This window comes from Dendropsophus ebraccatus, chromosome 8 (assembly GCF_027789765.1).
Source record: "Dendropsophus ebraccatus isolate aDenEbr1 chromosome 8, aDenEbr1.pat, whole genome shotgun sequence".
In the NCBI taxonomy this organism is placed as follows: Eukaryota; Metazoa; Chordata; class Amphibia; order Anura; family Hylidae; genus Dendropsophus; species Dendropsophus ebraccatus.
In genome coordinates, this window is record NC_091461.1 from 79992540 (window position 1) to 80011476 (window position 18937).

Here is an 18937-nt window from a genome sequence, read left to right on the forward strand (position 1 = left end):
TAAATGCTCCCAACATAAAGAGACATATTGCTAATGCTATTTATTATCTAATTTATGTGGCATAACCATTTTCCTTACAAGCACAAAATTTCAAAGTTAGAAAAATGCAATTTTTCACGTTATTCATACAGATAGGCTGTAAGTATCGACTAAATTTTACCATGTTGCGAGAAAACAATCTCAGAATCAGCCAGATAGGTAAAAGCATCCCGAAGTTATTAATGGATAAAGTGACACAGGTCATATTCCTGAAATTTGCTCCGGTCCTTAAAGGAGAAGTCCGGCCAAAATTAATTTTTTATTTGTTATTACTTATGGAAAGTTATACAATTTTCTAATGTACAGTAATTATGGGAAATGCTCATATACTGCTATTTCCCTTAATTTAGTGTATCAGGAAGTGTTAGAATTCTCTCAAAAGCAGTGACGTCACAACGAACGGTGTAATTCCTATGGAGTGTCCAGCAGGGGGCGCTCTCTATATAGAAGTCAATGAGTACCATTGACTTCTATATATAGTGCGCCCCTGCTGGACACTCCATTGGAATTACAATGGATGTGTGTATGTAATGTAATGTACTGTACTTTGCGATTGAATACATTTATGGAATACTTTGGGTAGCAAGTGTCCTTGCTCCCTAAAGTATCCCATAAATGTAATCAATAAATACATTTGCTGGGCACCGAGCAGGGAGGGAGAGAGGTGCCATCTACCTCCCCCCTCCCTGCTCGGTGCTGGGAACATATACAAAGTACTACTCCCCCATTATCTGCAGAAAATGGGGGAGTAGTACCTGTGCTATCTTATAGCCGCCCGCGCCGCCGCCGCCGCTCATAGAAGTGCCGCCCGCTCCGCCGCCACCGCTCACATAAGTGCCGCCCGCTCCGCCGCTGCTCACAGTAGTGCCCCCTCCTCCTCCGCTCCCCCTCCTCCTCTAAACACTATGGCCCCGCTGACTCCCCGCCGCCTGCCCGTGCCGCTCCTCACACTATCCGGCCGGCCACCGCTCTCTGCTCCTGCAGGCTGGCCGCGTCAGCCCTCACCCACCCCGGCCTGGGACACCAGGAAGCACCAGGAGCGCCGTGCTGCCGGGGGTGGGTGAAGGCTGACGCGGCCGGCCTGCAGGAGCAGAGAGCGGTGGCCGGCTGGATAGTGTGAGGAGCGGCACGGGCAGGCGGCAAGGAGTCAGCGGGGCCATAGGAGGAGGGGGAGCGGAGGAGAAGGGGGCACCTCTGTGAGCGGCGGCGGAGCGGGCGGCACTTATGTGAGCAGCGGCGCGGGCGGCGATAAGTTAGCACAGGTACTACTCCCCCATTATTTGCAGATAATGGGGGAGTAGTACTTTGTATATGTTCCCAGCACCGAGCAAGGAGGGGGGAGGTAGATGGCACCTCTCTCCCTCCCTGCTCGGTGCCCAGCAAATGTATTTATTGATTACATTTATGGGATACTTTAGGGAGCAAGGACACTTGCTCCCCAAAGTATTCCATAAATGTATTCAATCGCAAAGTACAGTACATTACATTACATACACACATCCATTGGAATTCCAATGGAGTGTCCAGGAAGGGCGCACTATATATAGAAGTCAATGGTACTCATTGACTTCTATATAGAGAGCGCCCCCTGCTGGACACTCCATAGGAATTACACCGTTCGTCGTGACGTCACTGGTTCTGAGAGAATTCTAACACTTCCTGAGACACTAAATTAAGGGAAATAGCAATATATGAGCATTTCCCATAATTAAAGGGGTATTCCCCCCAAAATTATTTTTGCATTAACATGTTGCCCACCCATAGCTTTCCATCTTTCCAATATAAATTTATTACGGATTCTGCACAGTTTTGCTGTTATCTAGGTACATCCACCCCCACGGATTGCATAGAATCATCAGCTCTCAATCCACTCCGACACGCTCCCTGCTCCTGGCCCGCACCCTCCGAGACGGCATCACGTGTCCTCAGTCTCTTCAATGGGCCGGGTTAGCGCTTCTACCCAGCACACTGAAGAGAGGAAGGACACTGACACAGTGACAGCAGCTGCTGCTGCTGAGCACTGTCACCCTCTCTGACAGCAGAGAGTACCCCCCCCCCAAGCTCACCCCACTGTGTGCCTCCCCCCCTTCATCCCTGGAGCCCATCTGCCCCACAACCTGTATCCCCCGCGCCCCGGTGGCTGACCGCGAGCCCCCCGTGATCTCCGGTGGCCGTCCGCCCAGCCCCATGCAGCCGCACCACCTCCCGATCTCTGGGCTCTGCAGCTGACCCCCATCACCACCCGGCAGCTCACCTGGTCAGTGCAGCCCCCCCCCCCTGCTCACCCCGGAAGTCCTGTGAGTGCAGCCACCGCGCGATCTCCCGGTGCCGCCCGCCCCCCGCTCAGAGCTCACCCGGTATCCAGCAGCCCCGTATCCAGCCCCCAGGTGCACGTTCTTCCGCCCGGCCCCGCAGCCGCCACCCGCCCGTTGAGCGAAGTTCCCCCCGTCCCCCAGCACGATCTCTTGTCCGTGTCCGTCCGCCCGCTGTCCCCTCGTCCCCCCATTGTAGAGCCCACGGCAGCCGGCGCTCACCCACCTGCCCACAACTAACCCAGTGAGCGCAGCCCCCGCGCGATCTCCCGCTGCCGCCCGCCCCCCACTCAGAGCTCACCCGGTATCCAGCAGCCTCGTATCCATCCCCCAGGTGCACGATCTTCCGCCCGGCCCTGAAGCCGCCACCCGCCCGGTGAGCGAAGTTCCCCCGTCCCCCAGCATAATCTCTTGTCCGTGTCCGTCCGCGGTCCCCTCGTCCCCCCCCATTGTAGAGCCCACGGCAGCCGGCGCTCACCCACATGCCCACAACTAACCCGGTGAGCGCAGCCCCCCGCGTGATCTCCCGGCGGCCCGACCACTATAAATCGTCTCAAACCCCCACCCCCCCATGCAGCTCACCCGGTGACTGTAGCTCCCCCCAAGTAGAGCGCCGGGCCACCCGACATCCGCACCCCCTCTGAGCTCTGCTACATCTCTCTTTCAGCTCTGCTACATCTCTCTCTCAGCTCTGCTACATCTCTCTCTCAGCTCTGCTACATCTCTCTCTCAGCTCTGCTACATTGCCATCTCAGCTCTGCTACATCGCCATCATCAGGCAGAAGCATTGCATGATGGGAAATGTAGTTTCCTATCTTGAATATAGAACGTCTTTTAGAAAAACTTGTAACTCAGGAAAGGAAGCAGCTAGAAAGATGGGAGACGGCTCAAAATACTCAGGGGGGCTTGGTGAGTAAGACCAGCTAGGTTTGGGAGCATTTCATTTTTTTAGCCCTTGGGGGGAATACCCCTTTAATGTGCATTAGAAAATTGTATAACTTTCCATAAGTAATAACATATAAAAAATACATTTTGGCCAGACTTCTCCTTTAAGGTCATGTTGGGCTCCGTCCTTAAGAGGTTAAACTGCTTTTTTTCGGGTATACAGCTCCTGCTGCTGCCGCGGCCAGTAAGTGCCGCGGCTGCTGCAGAAGCTATATACAGCAGTTCATGACGTAATCACAACGATATCAAATCCTTGACTAATACAAAATACCAATAAGTGAAACTTGATTTTAATGTATTTTGTCTTAGTCAAGGATTTGATATTGTTGTGATGACGTCATGAATACTATTTAATGGTGGAAGGTTTCACTGAATACAATACGCTTGAAAAAGGAGGATCCACCTCTGAAACGTTGCGTGATGACGCTACCACCTGGCCTCCCAGCTGCAGTGGAGGTCTCTGCCATCTAGCTGTTTGCCGGACTTTAGCAGCGCCCTAAGCCGGACGCAAGAATGGAGCTCCACTAACAGTAACTCTGCACACGGATGTTGAAACTATGAACTATGAATTTGTTACCTGTACCTTAGAAATTTAAAGAGGTACTGCAGCGGGGGGCACTTTTTTGCTGGGACCACTCACCTCCCCGGTTCCAGCGGCAGGTTCCGCATAGCGGCGCTCCAGTGCCCGGACGCTTTCGGATGTCTGAGGCGGGCCCGAGACGTGACGTGACTTGAAACGGATCCCGCCTCCTTCACTGAGTGGCTGAGCGGACCTGAGACGTCACGTCTCGGGCCCGCGTCAGACACCCGGAAGCGGCCGGGCACCGGATTTTTAAGAGAAGTAAATTACAAATCTCTGGCATTTTCCTACACCACTTGATTTGAAAGAAATTTCACCACCAAACTTAGTGCCTAGGGGTTTGGTTGAAAAAGTGTGTAATAATACTACTGATCCATTATAGTTCTTTTGTGGAAACTATTTATGTACACAGCCCAAGAATGACATATAGAAACAGAGCTCAGAGCTCAGCTAAAAGGAAACTCAATCAAAAGAGGAGGGGGATTGACGCGTTACAGCCCTCAACACTCCAGAAGCCTCTATGACACCTAGCACTGGAGGAAAAAAAGCATTTTCTACATTATGGAAGCAAAGACAGATATGTGAAAGTTACTACTTTAAAGAACAAATCTAACCCGCTGCTATGTCCCTTTTGTGCATGAGAGACTGAGGATGAAGGTAAGTTTCTTACCTTCATTCTTGGTGCTGTTTTCCTGTAGTTAGTATTTATATCCTAAGGCTCATACAGCAGCACTGCTACCTCACTCTCCTGGCTATATCCCCTGATCACAGCAGGCAAGACCCAGTAAGATCAATAACTTTTAAAATGCCTGATGACATAATGCAATGATGATGTCATATTTTTAGTATAAAGAAATTTTCCGGCACCCACCTTCGTACCCTGCAATTAGGTTTATTCCATCATGTAGGGAGATATACACAAACAGACAGCTATATACTACTGGTCCATGTGCACCACGTCCCAGAGTGCTGACACTTTTGCATATAGTTCTCTTTAGGCCCTCACATAAAGCGATTCTTTTGCCCAGATTTATCATCCCACCAAATTTGCGCCATAACGATCAAATTCGAACGATAATTGTACGTGTAAACGCAGCGAACGATCAAACAACGAACAAGAAATCGTTCATTTTGATCTTACATGTTCTCAAATTGTCGTTTGCAAAAAATTTGCAGATCGTTCCGTGTAAACAGCGATTTAACCAATGTGTGAGATAGGCTTGAGCGATCGCAAAACGAATTTTCCGTACGATATATCGTACCGTCTAAACACTGATCGTTATGAAAAAAAAATCGTTACTCCGACATCATTAATCGTACGATCAGGCCACTTATCGTTTTGTGTAAACGCAGCATAAGTTTTACCCACAGTAACCAATCACAGCTCAACAGAGCTCCATACAGGAGACTTCAAACACAGCTTTTTGTGTAATTTTTTCAATTTAGTTTTTTAACCAAAACCAGAAGTGGATCCATCAGGATGTATATGTGTGGGACTAAAAAGCATGGCAGACTGCACTTTTTAGGTCTGTTAAATAAACATATAAGTTCAGAAAACAAGCCCAATGTCTCACTAGTTGGCTACATGTCTAAGTTTTACTGCAAATGACAGTACAGCATAGCACATAGAGACATGTCAAAAGTTTTGGTCAATTGGGTTGCGAGGGTTCAGGTGACAACTGATCAGGAGAACAAGTCGGGAGCAGTCTCTGCGCAGCGTGTTCTTTCCTGGCTGTGTAATGGGACCTGGACGGCCGCATAATATAAGCCTATGGAGCTGTCCAGATTGGGGGAGGAATATATGGTAGCACGGTCTTCTCCTGATCAGTCATGGTCTGAACACTCAGACCCAGACTGATCGAAACTTTTGACGTGTCAAAATTTTTTTGTAATGACAGGTACTCAGGCGTGTTCACATGCAGCAGATTTTATCTTTCCTATTTAAGTTAATTGGGAAAATCTGCAACAAATATAGAGGGAGAGGATGGATGTTCCGTCTATTAAGAGTTTTTTAGTCCATACACATTAGATGAATACTAACAGCTCACAATCAGAACTGGTCGCCCATCTAAGGGCCCTTTTACACAGAAAGATTATCTGACAAAGATTTGAAGCCAAAGCCAAAAACAGACTATAAACAGAGATCAGGTCATAAAGGAAAGCCTGAGATTTCACATTTTTTGAAAATCCATTCCTGACTTTGGCTTTAAATCTTTGGCAGATAATCTTTCTGTGTAAATGGACCCTAACCTGCATGGCGGCCTCCGGCTCTCCCCCAGCAGCACAGAAGGGGAGTGTCTGATCCTTTTTGTTCTCATGGAAGATAAGTAAGAGCAGAGGCCATGGCGGCGGCCCACTGCCATCTCTCCATTAGAACACAAGCCAAGACAAGCGTACAAACCAGCAGGGAGGTGAGGAAATCTCCAGCCGTGCACTGCCTGTACATAACAGCAGCTAAACGTTATCTGCCATGTCTCGTAGCGTCACGTGATGCTGGAGCAGATGATGTACTGTAAGACCCCCGGGCTTTACACCTGACAGGGCGCTGCCACCATCCCTACTGGCAATGTAAAGCCAAAGCCAGAGGATTGCTGCAGCATATCCATACGGGAAAACATTAGTAGCTAGAACGGCACAGTGCAGGGACTTGTAGTCCAAGGTGTTGCCTACACAATAAACATGTAACGCCACTTCCTCCTTTTTGTCACCTCCAAGCCCCCGTAACCTCTGGCACCCAAGTACATCCATATATGTATACATATATCGCGCCGCCGCTTGGGTAGCAGTAGGGTCGCAGCGTGTAACTACACTGTAGACTTTGTGAGGTCACGGGATCGAGCTCATCACGTGATCGGTTGTTTCTCATACGCAAACTGTACTATTGCACTCTATGCTGTACTTTTATTTCTTGCTGTCCGCAGTATAGGAATGCGGCAGCCATTTTGTCGTAGTCCGTTATGTCAATGGCTTTTAATTTTGTTGTATTAAAAAGACTACAGCTCCCAGAATCCATCTGCCCACCCTCTTTTCTCTCTTTCCTGCTTTAGGGTCTAATTTGCCCGAGCTGTGAGGCTGAGCTGTCTCCTCAGGGAGGTAATTACTATTGTCCTCTCATTGTTATATGTATGCATGTAGCTTTATCGGATTGACACACTATTATATGTGCATATATATTTCGAGAAAATATTGTAACTGATATGCTCATAGATGTATTACATGTAATGTGTTTCACACAAAACATTACTGCTTTTAAAAGACAGTGGACTATGTGTCCCACACCCCACATTATGTGTTGGTCACATGACAGCCAGTACTATTGTTTAGGCTATATAGTGGTGTCGGTCACATGACCGTCAGTATTATTCTTTAGGCTATATGGTGGTGTTGGTCACATGACCGCCAGTATTATTGTTTAGGCTATATGGTGGTGTTGGTCACATGACAGCCAGTATTATTCTTTAGGCTATATGGTGGTGTTGGTCACATGACAGCCAATACTGTTGTTTAGGCTACATGGTGGTGTTGGTCACATGACCGCCAGTATTATTGTTTAGGCTATATGGTGGTGTTGGTCACATGACAGCCAGTATTATTCTTTAGGCTATATGGTGGTGTTGGTCACATGACATCCGCAGGGTATAGGAGTATGTAGAGTTGCACAACTTTTTTTTCTGGAGTAAAATCATATATTCTGGTTTTCTTGATAATTGAAATTGTAAAAAAAAAAAGAGGGCTCCTATAGGGCTCTGCAGAACGTTGCATCCTCTGTATAAAAAGGTAAAAAAAATGACCTATGGTCTTGAATGCCTTATAGCCAGCAGTTACCCTGCAGATGTTATTCTTAGCCAGAGTCTGGTCAGAGTGGGGATCAGCCATACTCCCCTCCCCCAGTCATTTTCACACAGCATAGTCCCCAACATGCACTGCAGAATGACCACCTCTAATCCACGATTCTCAACCAGTGGCTCCCCAGCTGTTGCAAAACTACAACTTCCAGCAACAACTTACAACCACACAAAAGATTTACGTTAGGGCCCCCAAGCTGATCAGTGACTTACAGCCAGCCTGCCACAGCTCAACGTGCGGCCTGATCGTGTACAACCTAACCAGGGTCAGAATAAAAAATAATCAATTTAACCTTTATTTGTCTTTTGTAATATCAAAAAACAAGAATAAAAAGGAGAAAGTTATGTATTAGGTACATTGGTGCAGCATAATAAATGCCTGTGTAGCTGAAGGAAGTAGGCCACTAAGTATGTAAATCTTTTGGTGGTTGGAGAAGGCTGGACAGTACAGTATACATTAACTTGTTGTTTAAGGGTGCGTTCACACCTACAGGATCTGCAGCAGATCTGCAGCAGATTTGATGCTGTGTTCAGTTATTTAAATGAAATCTGCTGCAGAAAATCAGCTGCAGATCCTGTAGGTGTGAACGCACCATAAAGGAGGTTTTTTTTTTTGTTTGGAGAATTACATACATAAATCTGTTCTGAATTAGGTGTTCAGCCTCTGCGATCATCCCTAACCTTGGCTTGCTTTCAATAAACTGCAAGAAATGGACAGAAACAAGAAGCCAACAACTGAGAGGATATTAAGCCTCACCCTTGAGATCATCTACCTGCTGACCGGAGAGGTGAGGGATTCTGGGAATGATGTCACATGATCTTACTCTTATTACTGGGAATTGTCTTTAAAAGTAGGTTGACTAAATAATGTTTTCTCTTTATGTTTTCTGTATATAGGATTATGTGGTTGTGAACAAGATATCAGGGGAACTTCTGACAGTCAGCAGTGGACGAGTTTCTGGTGGTTTGCGCAGGATCCAGTACCCCATAATGAAGTCCTCGCCTCTCATAACAGAAAGAAGCAATGAGCAGAAGATCCTAGAACTCACCAACAAGATCATTGAGCTTCTTACAGAAGAGGTGAGCGCTGTAGGAAATGCTGGGACATTATACAGTAAGACCAGGGTTATGAGATGGTGATTAATTATTGTTTGCTTCTGGACATTAATTTGGAAACCAGGTGAGGCCAATATAGATTGGTACCAGATGCAGCAGCAAACATTATTATTAGGACAAGTAGACTTAAATGGTCACTGCCGTTTTAAACAACTTACCTTCATTTCATAGCCTTTGTGATTCTTAAAGGGAACCTGTAACCAAGACATTGCTATCTAATCTATCACCATCATGTTATAGAGCTGGAAGAACTGAGCAGATTGATATATATCTTTGTGGGAAAAGATTCAGTATAACTTGTAACTTGTTGATTGAAATCCCTGATCATTCTGTGACAAGGAGTCCAGTGGGCGGTGTCACTAATGAACTGGACTCTTCAGCATGGAAACATCAGAGATGTAAATCAATAAATTACAAGTTATACTGAATTGTTTTCCATAAAGATATATATCAATCCGCTCAGCTCCTTTTGCTCTATAATATGATGCCGTTATTTTAAGTAGCATTTTCATGGCGACGGGTTCCCTTTAACATTTTTGTAAATATTTTAACAAAAATTACTGTTTACCCCAGCTCTAATGTAATGCCTTATTTATCTGCAACCTACTGTCTTCTGCCTGTTGTTAGAAGAAATCTGTCTCTAGTAATAGCTAGAGCTGGGGGCTGGGCTTAGCATGTGCTTTGTGCAAGAAAGTGTGAGAAAGTTTGGCCGTGTATCTGCAAGCCAAGCCAAATGCTCTCTATCAAGAGCTCATACCTCACTCTTTAGAGGAGGAGTCCCAGGGTATGGTAGCAGTGAAGGAGTTGGGCATCACTTCGAGATGAAAGGTGTTGGATCTTACCTGGACAAACAGAGAGAAACATTGGACTCTCATGTTCTAGAGAAAGACTTTCTGTTCCATTATATTAAAAAAAGGCCTCGGACATTAGTATACGCTTATGAGTATGTTGTCTGAATCCCCTGTAATAGTTACCTCAATATCAAAGATACTGAAATTGGTATATATGTTATTTCCATTATGGAAATTTAAGGGACTGCTGAAACTGTGGCAATGGCACTTTTGAATTCTTTTAAAAATGTTTGTAAAGGCAGACTGCATTGAAAGTGGTGAATTCTTTATACCAGTGACTGTGTGACGGAATAAAACTAGAATTCAGTGATTAAGAGATTTTTCCCTAATACTCGTGTCCATATAGTATATCATCTGTATGCAGAGGCATCTGTTGACAAACAGGTTCCACAATGTTTTCTGTGTACAGTCTCTGTTTAATCTGTCTATAAGCATAACTGATGCCTTTATCTCTATCCAGGACTCTGAAGAAGAAAAAGATTTGGAGAGAGAAGTGTTCAGGAGGAATGTACGGAACCTCAAATCAGGTGAAGGGAGCATCAACTTTTTTTATTTATTTTTTTTATAGTAAAAAACTTCCACTAAAATATGTTTTAATATTGTTTTCTACTTTCGCTTATGATTGTTTTTATAGCAATGATATATATAGTTTTGAGTTATTGGGACAGGCTGTGGTTTGGGCTATGGTTTTTGTTTTTTTTTTCTGTTATTTATTTATTTCATTTAATTTATTCTTTATTCCCTCTATAAAGTCATACCAGAAATGTGTTGGGGGCTACCCCTGCAATTATCCAGTACCCTGCAATCACATGGCTGCTAGGACCAAAGCAGGAGGCATCATGGCTGCCTGTAATAATGCTTATTGATCAGTAACGCATGTTATCTCAATAAACCGTTTCTGCATTCTTCTTTGTTAGTCCGCTTGTGAATAACAGCAAACCCTCCTATCCTGCAGCTACATGATTTCTGTGGAGTCGAATACTTAAAGAGGATGTACCATCAGATACATCCTCTTTAATCTGACCCACGGACCAAACGGCGCAGTCACGGGAAAGCAGGTGCCGTGGTCCGTTTTTGAATCCGCGGCCCGGTTCTAGCGTACGACGCCAGTCTATCCACAGGTCCCGGGCTGGTGCTGAAGCACAGGAGGCGGGCCAGCCTTGATTTTAAAGGAGCCGCGTCATAGAGAGGAGGGAATTTTCTCCTAGCGGGGGTGGCCCAGCCCGCTTCCTGTGCTTCAGCACCGGCCCGGGACCCATGGATAGAACGGCACTGTACACGGAAACTGGGTCGCGGTTCTAAAAACAGACTGCGGCACCGGCTTCCCCGTGACTGCGCCGATTCGTGAGTCATAATAAAGAGGATGTACCTGATGGTACATCCTCTTTAAGGAAATATCAGTTTTAGGATCACACCCATACTGTGATCATCACATATACATAACTAGTGTATGTGTGTTTTGTTTATACAGATAGACCCAGAAATACCCAAGATAGTTCTGTGTACTCCCAGGACTGCTCAGAAGAAGGTCACAGTGTTTTACAAAATGACCAGGTATGGAACGCCATGCTGTGCTAAAATAAAGTTGTATTAGGACTAGGGATCCCCATGAATAGTAGTGACATATTGTTTAGGCTGGGTTCATACACAGTATATTTCAGGCAGTATTTATTCCTCACGTCAGGTCCTCATAGCAATGACGGCCATCCACTCAATTACAACATTATGTGAACAGAGCCTTTCTGTGCTTTCAATCCACTCCTGGTTTTGGTTGCTATGAGGACCAAATACTGCCTGAAATATACTGTGTGTGAACTCAGCCTTATACTGTGGTGTACTGCCGCCGGCCCCACAGTAAATTTGCGTCTACCAGCAGACAACAGCCCAAATGTGGTCACTAGATGACTTTGCTCAGGCCATTGAAATGAATGGGGACCATTGAAGTATTTAACAGTGTATGTCGGCATCCCTTTCTTGGCAGAATGCTGATGGATATATACTGGTAAAATGCAGTGTGAAGCTAGACGTACATTGTGTTTTTGGCTATGTTCACACTACGTGAAACTACGGCCGTAGTTCTTGCCGCAGAACTACGGCCGTAGTTTTGCGGGGTGGAACATAACCTTACTTTCAATGGGATCCCGGCCGGAGCGACATGTCAGTTTTCTGCATCCGGAATTCAGTGAATTCCGGCCGCCGAAGGACCTGTCAGTTCACACAATGAAGCGAGCGGCTCCGGACGCTTGCTTCACTCTGTGCTATGGGAAGCTCTGATGTGGGCGCACGCTGATGCGCCCGTATCAGAGCTCCACGGACGGAAAGATCACCGTGCCGGTACCTAAGTACCGGCCGGGATGATCCGGGCTAAGACCGTCCGTTCCGTAACCCGGCCAGGGTCACGGAACGGCCAGATGTTCACGTAGTGTGAACATAGCCTAAAGAAGGTATAGTAGGGTAGAAATTGGTGTATGTTATGGATCACTTTCAAAAACCAAACACATAGACAGACTAGTGAAGCTTGCAGTGATCCTTCAGCTACTAGATTATTTTGCCAGTGCCATGACAGTGATTATGACACAGTACAGTATAACTCATCTACTGGTACAGCATTTGTGGTGCTCCTTTTCAGACATAATGGAAGGTCTAGACAGTGTGATCAATAAAATGCAGGATATCTTTTCTTTTATAATTTTTTATTTTGTCCATGTGATAAACATGAAGCATAAGTATTTTTGTGACTGTTTAGGGCGGTGGCCTTATTGTGGTTAAAGTAGAAGATGTATGTGCAGATGAAGAAATGTATGGAAGAGATGTTCAACTGTGCATGAAAGAGTTTCCTGCCGATTTTATCCAAGGTATTAGTAAAAACGTATAATGCCTCCCTTATTCTTTATTATTTTTATAGATAACAAGACTGGGAATGTCTTATGTATTTAGTTTTTATCTCTGTGATTAGGTACGTATATAGAAGAGGAATGGTGGGGGGCACAATGATCTACAAGAAGTATTGCCTATTGTCCAATCAGAGGTCAGCTTCCACTTTTTAAACTGCTCTAGTAAAATGAAAGCTGAGCTCTGATTGGTTGTTACAGGCAATAAAGGAAGTTTTTTTTGTAACCAGTTAATGACACAGGATGCACATACTCGCTTTGATGATATCAGCTGTGTATGGAGAGGTTTCAGGACTCAAGCCAGCATGATACCCGCTAATAGAGTGATCTCAGATGCCAACAATTTTAACTGTTAAGATGCCACTTTCAAAACTCAAAGCAGCATTTAAATAATATGGCTGCATGTCATTAGTGGTTCAAAGGTCAAATCAACTTTCTGTGATGATATCACGTGGAGCCAATACATTTTGGCTATCAGTAGGATTACATGAACAAGAGTCGGTACCAATTTCAGGCCAGAGGCATCAACTACTGATACGTCAATGCATTGGGCCAATACATTTTCATGGCAGTCTGAGGCCTGCCCTGAATGATCTGCCTATTAAGTCTGCATATGGCAGACCATATAAGCAATTTGCTGATAAAATTGAATAACCAATCAAATAACTGCTTGTAGAAGTCTCCTAGGAGGACATAAAGTGGCACATTTATCAAGCTCAGTGCCTAGCGTAAACCGGGAAAAAGTTTTTTCCACAGACCCTTTTTGCACAAAAATTGTGTGACTTCTTGCAAGTTTGCGCCCTGTGTGCCATATAGACTGAGAGGGGGTGCGGCATTTTCACATTTTCACTTTCTTTTTAGAATTACAAAATGTAAACAACAGAAAACGGAAACATATTTGGTATTGCCACGTGCGGAAATGTTTGAATTATTAAAATATAATGTTAATGAAACAACACTGCCAGAAGATAAAAAAAAAAAAAAGACAAAAAAAGGTGATCACTGGCTAAATTATACTGAAAAAAACTAAAGATCATTGAAAAGTACGTTTTACGTTTTTAATTAAAAAATCAAGCTCTCATATGGCTCTGTAGATAAGAAAACAATAAAAGAGTTATGGCACTTAGAAGAAAATCGAAAAATGTTAATTTCCTATGTGGTTAAAGGGGTATTTCCATCTGGAGAAGTTATTCCCTATCCGCAGTATCCACAAAAAAAAGCATAACCAATAGATTAAGGGGGGGGGGGTTCTAACCACCGTGATTTAAAAAAAATCTTAATTTAAATAATAATCAGATAATACATGACCTTTTAATTTCTCATTCTTTTATGCCTACCCTTTCTGTCTGAGTACACATTCTTTTATTCTCATTCTGTCTGAGCAATTGCCTAATTAACATATGTATTATACTTTCATGTATATATTTCTGTTTCATCAGAAGGACACAGCAGCAGAAATACTTCAGTGAGACGTCTAGTTTTAACTCAGGATTGTGCCATGGAGCACAACATCAATGAAGATTCTTTAGAAGAAATTGGGCCAAATATACATTCAATACCTCATAGTGGAGACCTTTCGTCAGATCCCGTCATGTATGGAGAATGGCTTTCCGATAACTTAGAGATTGTTACACGTAGTACAAATCACAGAGGTGACAGAATATTTCCCTGTTATCTGTGTGATAAATGTTTTACCCGGAAGTCAAGTCTAGTTAGACATCAGAGAATTCATACAGGTGAGAAGCCGTATTCATGTTCTGAATGCCACAAAAGCTTCACACGCAAAACAACCCTTGTGGAACACCAGAAAATTCACACAAGTGACCAGCCGCTGTCCAGCTCTGATCAAGAAAGATATCTTGAAGAGAATCCTGATTTTGAGATAAATCAGACTGAGCAAAGTGAAGAGCAACAGTTTTCCTGTTTAGATTGTGGGAAGGTCTTTACACAGAAGTCCCATCTAGTAAAACACCAGAGAATCCACAGTAGTGATAAACCCTTCTCGTGTTTAGAGTGCGGGAAATCATTTATTCAGAGATCCATTCTTCTTGTGCACCAAAGAAGCCACACAGGAGAGAAACCCTATTCATGCTCTGATTGCGGAAAACGTTTCACTCAGAAATCAGATCTTGTGGTCCATCGAAGAATCCATACAGGGGAGAAACCATTTTCATGTTCTGAATGTGGCAAAAGTTTCACCCAAAAGTCCACTCTGGTCATACATCAGAGGATCCACAGAGGAGAGAAACCATTTGCATGCCCTGAGTGTGGGAGACGTTTTACACAAAAATCCACACTTGTTACACATCAGAAAGTTCACACACCCCTAAAATTATTGTTTGCCTTGCAACAGTCATGAGTTTTTTTTCTCCCTCATACAATATACATTTGGATTATGTTATAATTCTTTCCTATAGTAATGTTTTGCATGTTTTGAGGGAGATTTATCAAACTGGTGTAAAGTAGAATTGTCTTAGTTGCCCCTAGCAATCAGATTCCACCTTTCATTTTTTTAAAGAATCTGTGAGAAATGAAAGGTGGAATCTGATTGATTGCTAGGGGCAACTAAGACAATTCTACTTTACACCAGTTTGATAAATCTCCCCCTTTGTGTTTATATATTGTAAGTTTTTTACCTTGATTTAAAGTTGATTGTAAAATTTATAGAACAGTCGGGCATTTTAAAGGGGTAGTGTGGCGGTAAAGAATTATTGACAGAATAACACACATTACAAAGCTATACAACTGTGTAATGTATGTTATGTCTGTGAATGGCCCCCTTTCCCGTGTCCCACCACCCCTTCCCGTGTACCCGGAAGTGTGGTGCGATATACATACCTGTCACGTGCCGACTTGTCTCCAATCTTCAGTCTGCGATTTCCGGGTACACGGGCGGGGGTGGTGGGACACGGGAAAGGGGGCCATTCACAGACATAACATACATTACAAAGTTGTATAACTTTGTAATGTGTGTTATTCTGTCAATAATTCTTTACCGCCGCACTACCCCTTTAAGGAACATTTGATTCTGTCTCATTGACATTACGTGGATATTTTTGTATTTGTACAGTATCATGAAAATTCATGTATTTCTCCAGTCCAGGAAATGAACAAGTTCTGTCTGTTAAACTGAGCACTATTTATGTGCAGGTACTAAAAGCTTATGCATCACCACTGTACTCTCTCTAAAGCACCAGTGTGCACCCCAGATCTGTTTACTGGTCAGTGGCAAGTCGTTTCTAAGCTAGCCATTGGCGTTCAGCAAACTTGAAGAAAGTTCAGGTTCAGCAATGTTCGTCAAAACTCGAATGGTCATCATTTGATTCCCGGAATCTGGAGAAGTTGGATGCCACCCTAGGGCTGCCAGGAAAACATGGATACAGCCTATGGTTGTATCCATGTTTTCCAGGACTTCCTGCAATTTCTCCAGACCCTGAGAGTCAAATCCCAAATGATCGGGTTCAGACGCACGTTGCCAAACCTTTTTGGCAAGTTAGCTCAACACTAGTGGTCATGTGTCAATTTTGCGTGAGTTCCTTGTGTGCTCCAGCAAAGGTGTTCCTACATACAGTTTCTGTTAAAGTGTATGACCCTAGCCTGCTTCCTTGAATCTGCTCTTAGCTGATCCTCCATTTTCCCATCCTCGGTATGACCTGGACTGTTTATCAGAACATGTTGTGGGCTCTGACCACTTGGCCTGCCTCTGACTATGCCAGTATGTTGCCTCCTCATGTTTTAAGCCTGAACCTAGACTTGCCTCTTCTTGATGCCTTTATATTTTGTTCCAGTGTATTAGTTCACTGGCCCAGCCATGATCCATACCTGGACCAATCTTAGGTAGCCCCTAGCAGTCAAGATTAGATTCTCATAGGAGAAGGTGAACACGTGAACACCTAGCAGGTATTTAGGCAGTGCCCTCAATAATGACCTAAAGCCAAACAATCTGGGTGACAGTGTGCATACACCCATTGCTCATTACAGGAACACACCTGATAACTATATCTAGTATTTTTGAGATGGATGTCTAGGTATTTTGCTGCATATCATTTGGAATTCCTGATATATCTCCTGTAAGCTTCTCTTGAGATCCAAAATATTTTTCTTCAAAAAGTTTTATCTTGCATGTCAGTATTTATGGTAGGTGTAGCTCTGACCTGAAAACCAAGGACAAATCCCATCAGATAAAATAGGAAAACATTTTATAATGATCTTGTCATGGAAAAATGCAGTTGTTGGAACTAATTTACAAATCTGGAGTTAATCCATGCCTTAAGTGTTGACCTGTAGTCTTCTGGTGACATCTTAAGCAGTGCAAAGAAAGTTGACTATTTAAGGTCAATCACCTGATTAAAGCAATACTATCAGGACTATTATTTTTATATTTTAAGGCTGGGTTCACACTACGTATATTTCAGTCAGTATTGTGGTCCTCATATTGCAACCAAAACCAGGAGTGGATTGAATACACAGAAAGGCTCTGTTCACACATTGTTAAAATTGAGTCGATGGCCACCATTTAATGGCAAATATTTGCTGGTATTTTAAAACAACGGCTGTTGTATTGAAATAATGGCCGTTATTTACCGTTATATGGCGGCCATCCACTCAATTTCAACATTGTATGAACAGAGCCTTTCTGTGTATTCAATCCACTCCTGGTTTTGGTTGCAATATGAGGACCACAATACTGACTGAAATATACGTAGTGTGAACCCAGCCTCAAAATTTTTCCTTTTACCTATTTAAGCTGGGTTCACACTATGTATATTTCAGTCAGTATTGTTATCCTCATATTGCAACCAAAACCAGGAGTGGATTAAAAACACAGAAAAGCTCTGTTCACACAATGGTGAAATTGAGTGGATGGCCGCCATATAACAGTAAAAAACTGCCATTATTTCAATATAACAGCCGTTGTTTTAAAAAACCAGCAAATATTTGCCATTAAATGGCAGCCATCCACTCAATTTCAACATTGTGTGAACAGATCCTTTTTTTGTTTTTAATCCACTCCTGGTTTTGGTTGCAATATGAGGACCACAATACTGACTGAAAAATACGTGGTGTGAACCCAGCCTAATGGTGCGTTCACACCTACAGGATCTGCAGCTGATTTTCTGCAGCAGATTTCATTTAAATAACTGAACACAGCATCAAATCTGCTGCAGATCCTGTAGGTGTGAACGCACCCTAAAGGGGTTATTCAGCGAAAATCTTTTTTTTTTTTCAGATCACCTGGTGTCAGAAAGTTATATAGATTTGTAATTTACTTCTATTAAAAAATCTCAAGTCTTCCCATACTTATTAGCTTCTTTATGTCATGCAGGAAATGTTTTATTTTCAGTCTGACACAGTACTCTCTGCTGACATCTCTGGCCAAGATCTCGGTTTTCTATGAATCCCCATAGAAAACTTTTCCTGCTCTGGACAGTTCCTGTCTTGGCCAGAGATGTCAGCAGAGAGCGCTGTGTCAGACTGAAAATAAAACAACATTTCCTGCATGACATTTAGTAGCTAATAGGTATGGGAAGACTTGAGATATTTTAATAGAAGTAATTTACAAATTTAAATAACTTTTTGACAACTGTTGATTTGAAAGAAAAAGGTTTTCGCTGAATAACCCCTTTAACCAAGTAATTCTCCACCTACATCATTGAAGACTTCTACTGGTATTTTTAAAAACAGTTGACCTCATGTAGAGATGTCAAAAGTTTTCAGTTGTCTGCATGACATGTCTGGCTCTAGATATAAAGCTGGGAGAAGCACCCAGTAATGTTATTCACTCCCTAGATTGGCATTTCATTGCTGGGGAAGGGCTCAATAGATTTATGGCTGTATTACATGGCTCAGTGCATAAGGGAAGCTGTCAGCTCAATGATTCTCCCTTGTTCGCTGCACTGTGCTATTACATGCAGAGACACGAGCAGGGAGCAGCAGGAGGCGGCCGCCCAGATGATCCTTAGATAGTTTGGGGGGCCCCTTTGAAGTAAGCAGCGGTCTGTTGCCACCTCTACTGTTATGTGTAGCAACACACAGCAGACCATCGCTGATCTTTCAACATGTTAAAAGACCATGATCAGTCGACATGTGCATGTTGGCTGATTGTTTCCTTTCAACATATGCTATTACACTGAACGAATATTGGCCTGAGACGCCAGTAATCAGCCATGTAAAGCCGATCATCATTCAGTGTAATAGAGCCTTAACACTGCAGCAAGCACCAAGCTGGTGGAGTAAAGCACACTGCAACACACTTCTACCTGTATAACTAACAATCATGTCAGAAGTTTTTATAAATTACAGAGCACCTACCATAATTACTACCAACTAAATAATAGGTTTTAAAAAATATGATTTG

At 43.6% G+C, this 18937-nt stretch overlaps 1 protein-coding gene across 1 annotated transcript; it reads left to right on the forward strand.

The window, feature by feature from the left end:
* Positions 1 to 6262: 6262 nt before the first annotated feature.
* LOC138799484 (zinc finger protein OZF-like) lies at positions 6263 to 15032 on the forward strand. Its single transcript, XM_069980732.1, has 8 exons — positions 6263 to 6287; positions 6924 to 6969; positions 8375 to 8509; positions 8619 to 8801; positions 10149 to 10215; positions 11160 to 11242; positions 12435 to 12543; positions 14019 to 15032. Exons 3-8 carry the CDS (start codon positions 8432 to 8434, stop codon positions 14936 to 14938), a joined length of 1440 nt encoding a protein of 479 aa, XP_069836833.1. The 5' UTR covers positions 6263 to 6287; positions 6924 to 6969; positions 8375 to 8431; the 3' UTR covers positions 14939 to 15032.
* Positions 15033 to 18937: the final 3905 nt, after the last annotated feature.

What these genes read in the sequence shown, in the direction of transcription:
- LOC138799484 (XM_069980732.1), top strand. Translation starts at nt 8,432, where the DNA reads ATGGACAGAAACAAGAAGCCAACAACTGAGAGGATATTAAGCCTCACC. An exon ending in TCTACCTGCTGACCGGAGAG is followed by an intron (nt 8,510 to 8,618) that starts GTGAGGGATTCT and finishes TTCTGTATATAG; the next exon opens with GATTATGTGGTTGTGAACAA. An exon ending in GTGTTTTACAAAATGACCAG is followed by an intron (nt 11,243 to 12,434) that starts GTATGGAACGCC and finishes GTGACTGTTTAG; the next exon opens with GGCGGTGGCCTTATTGTGGT.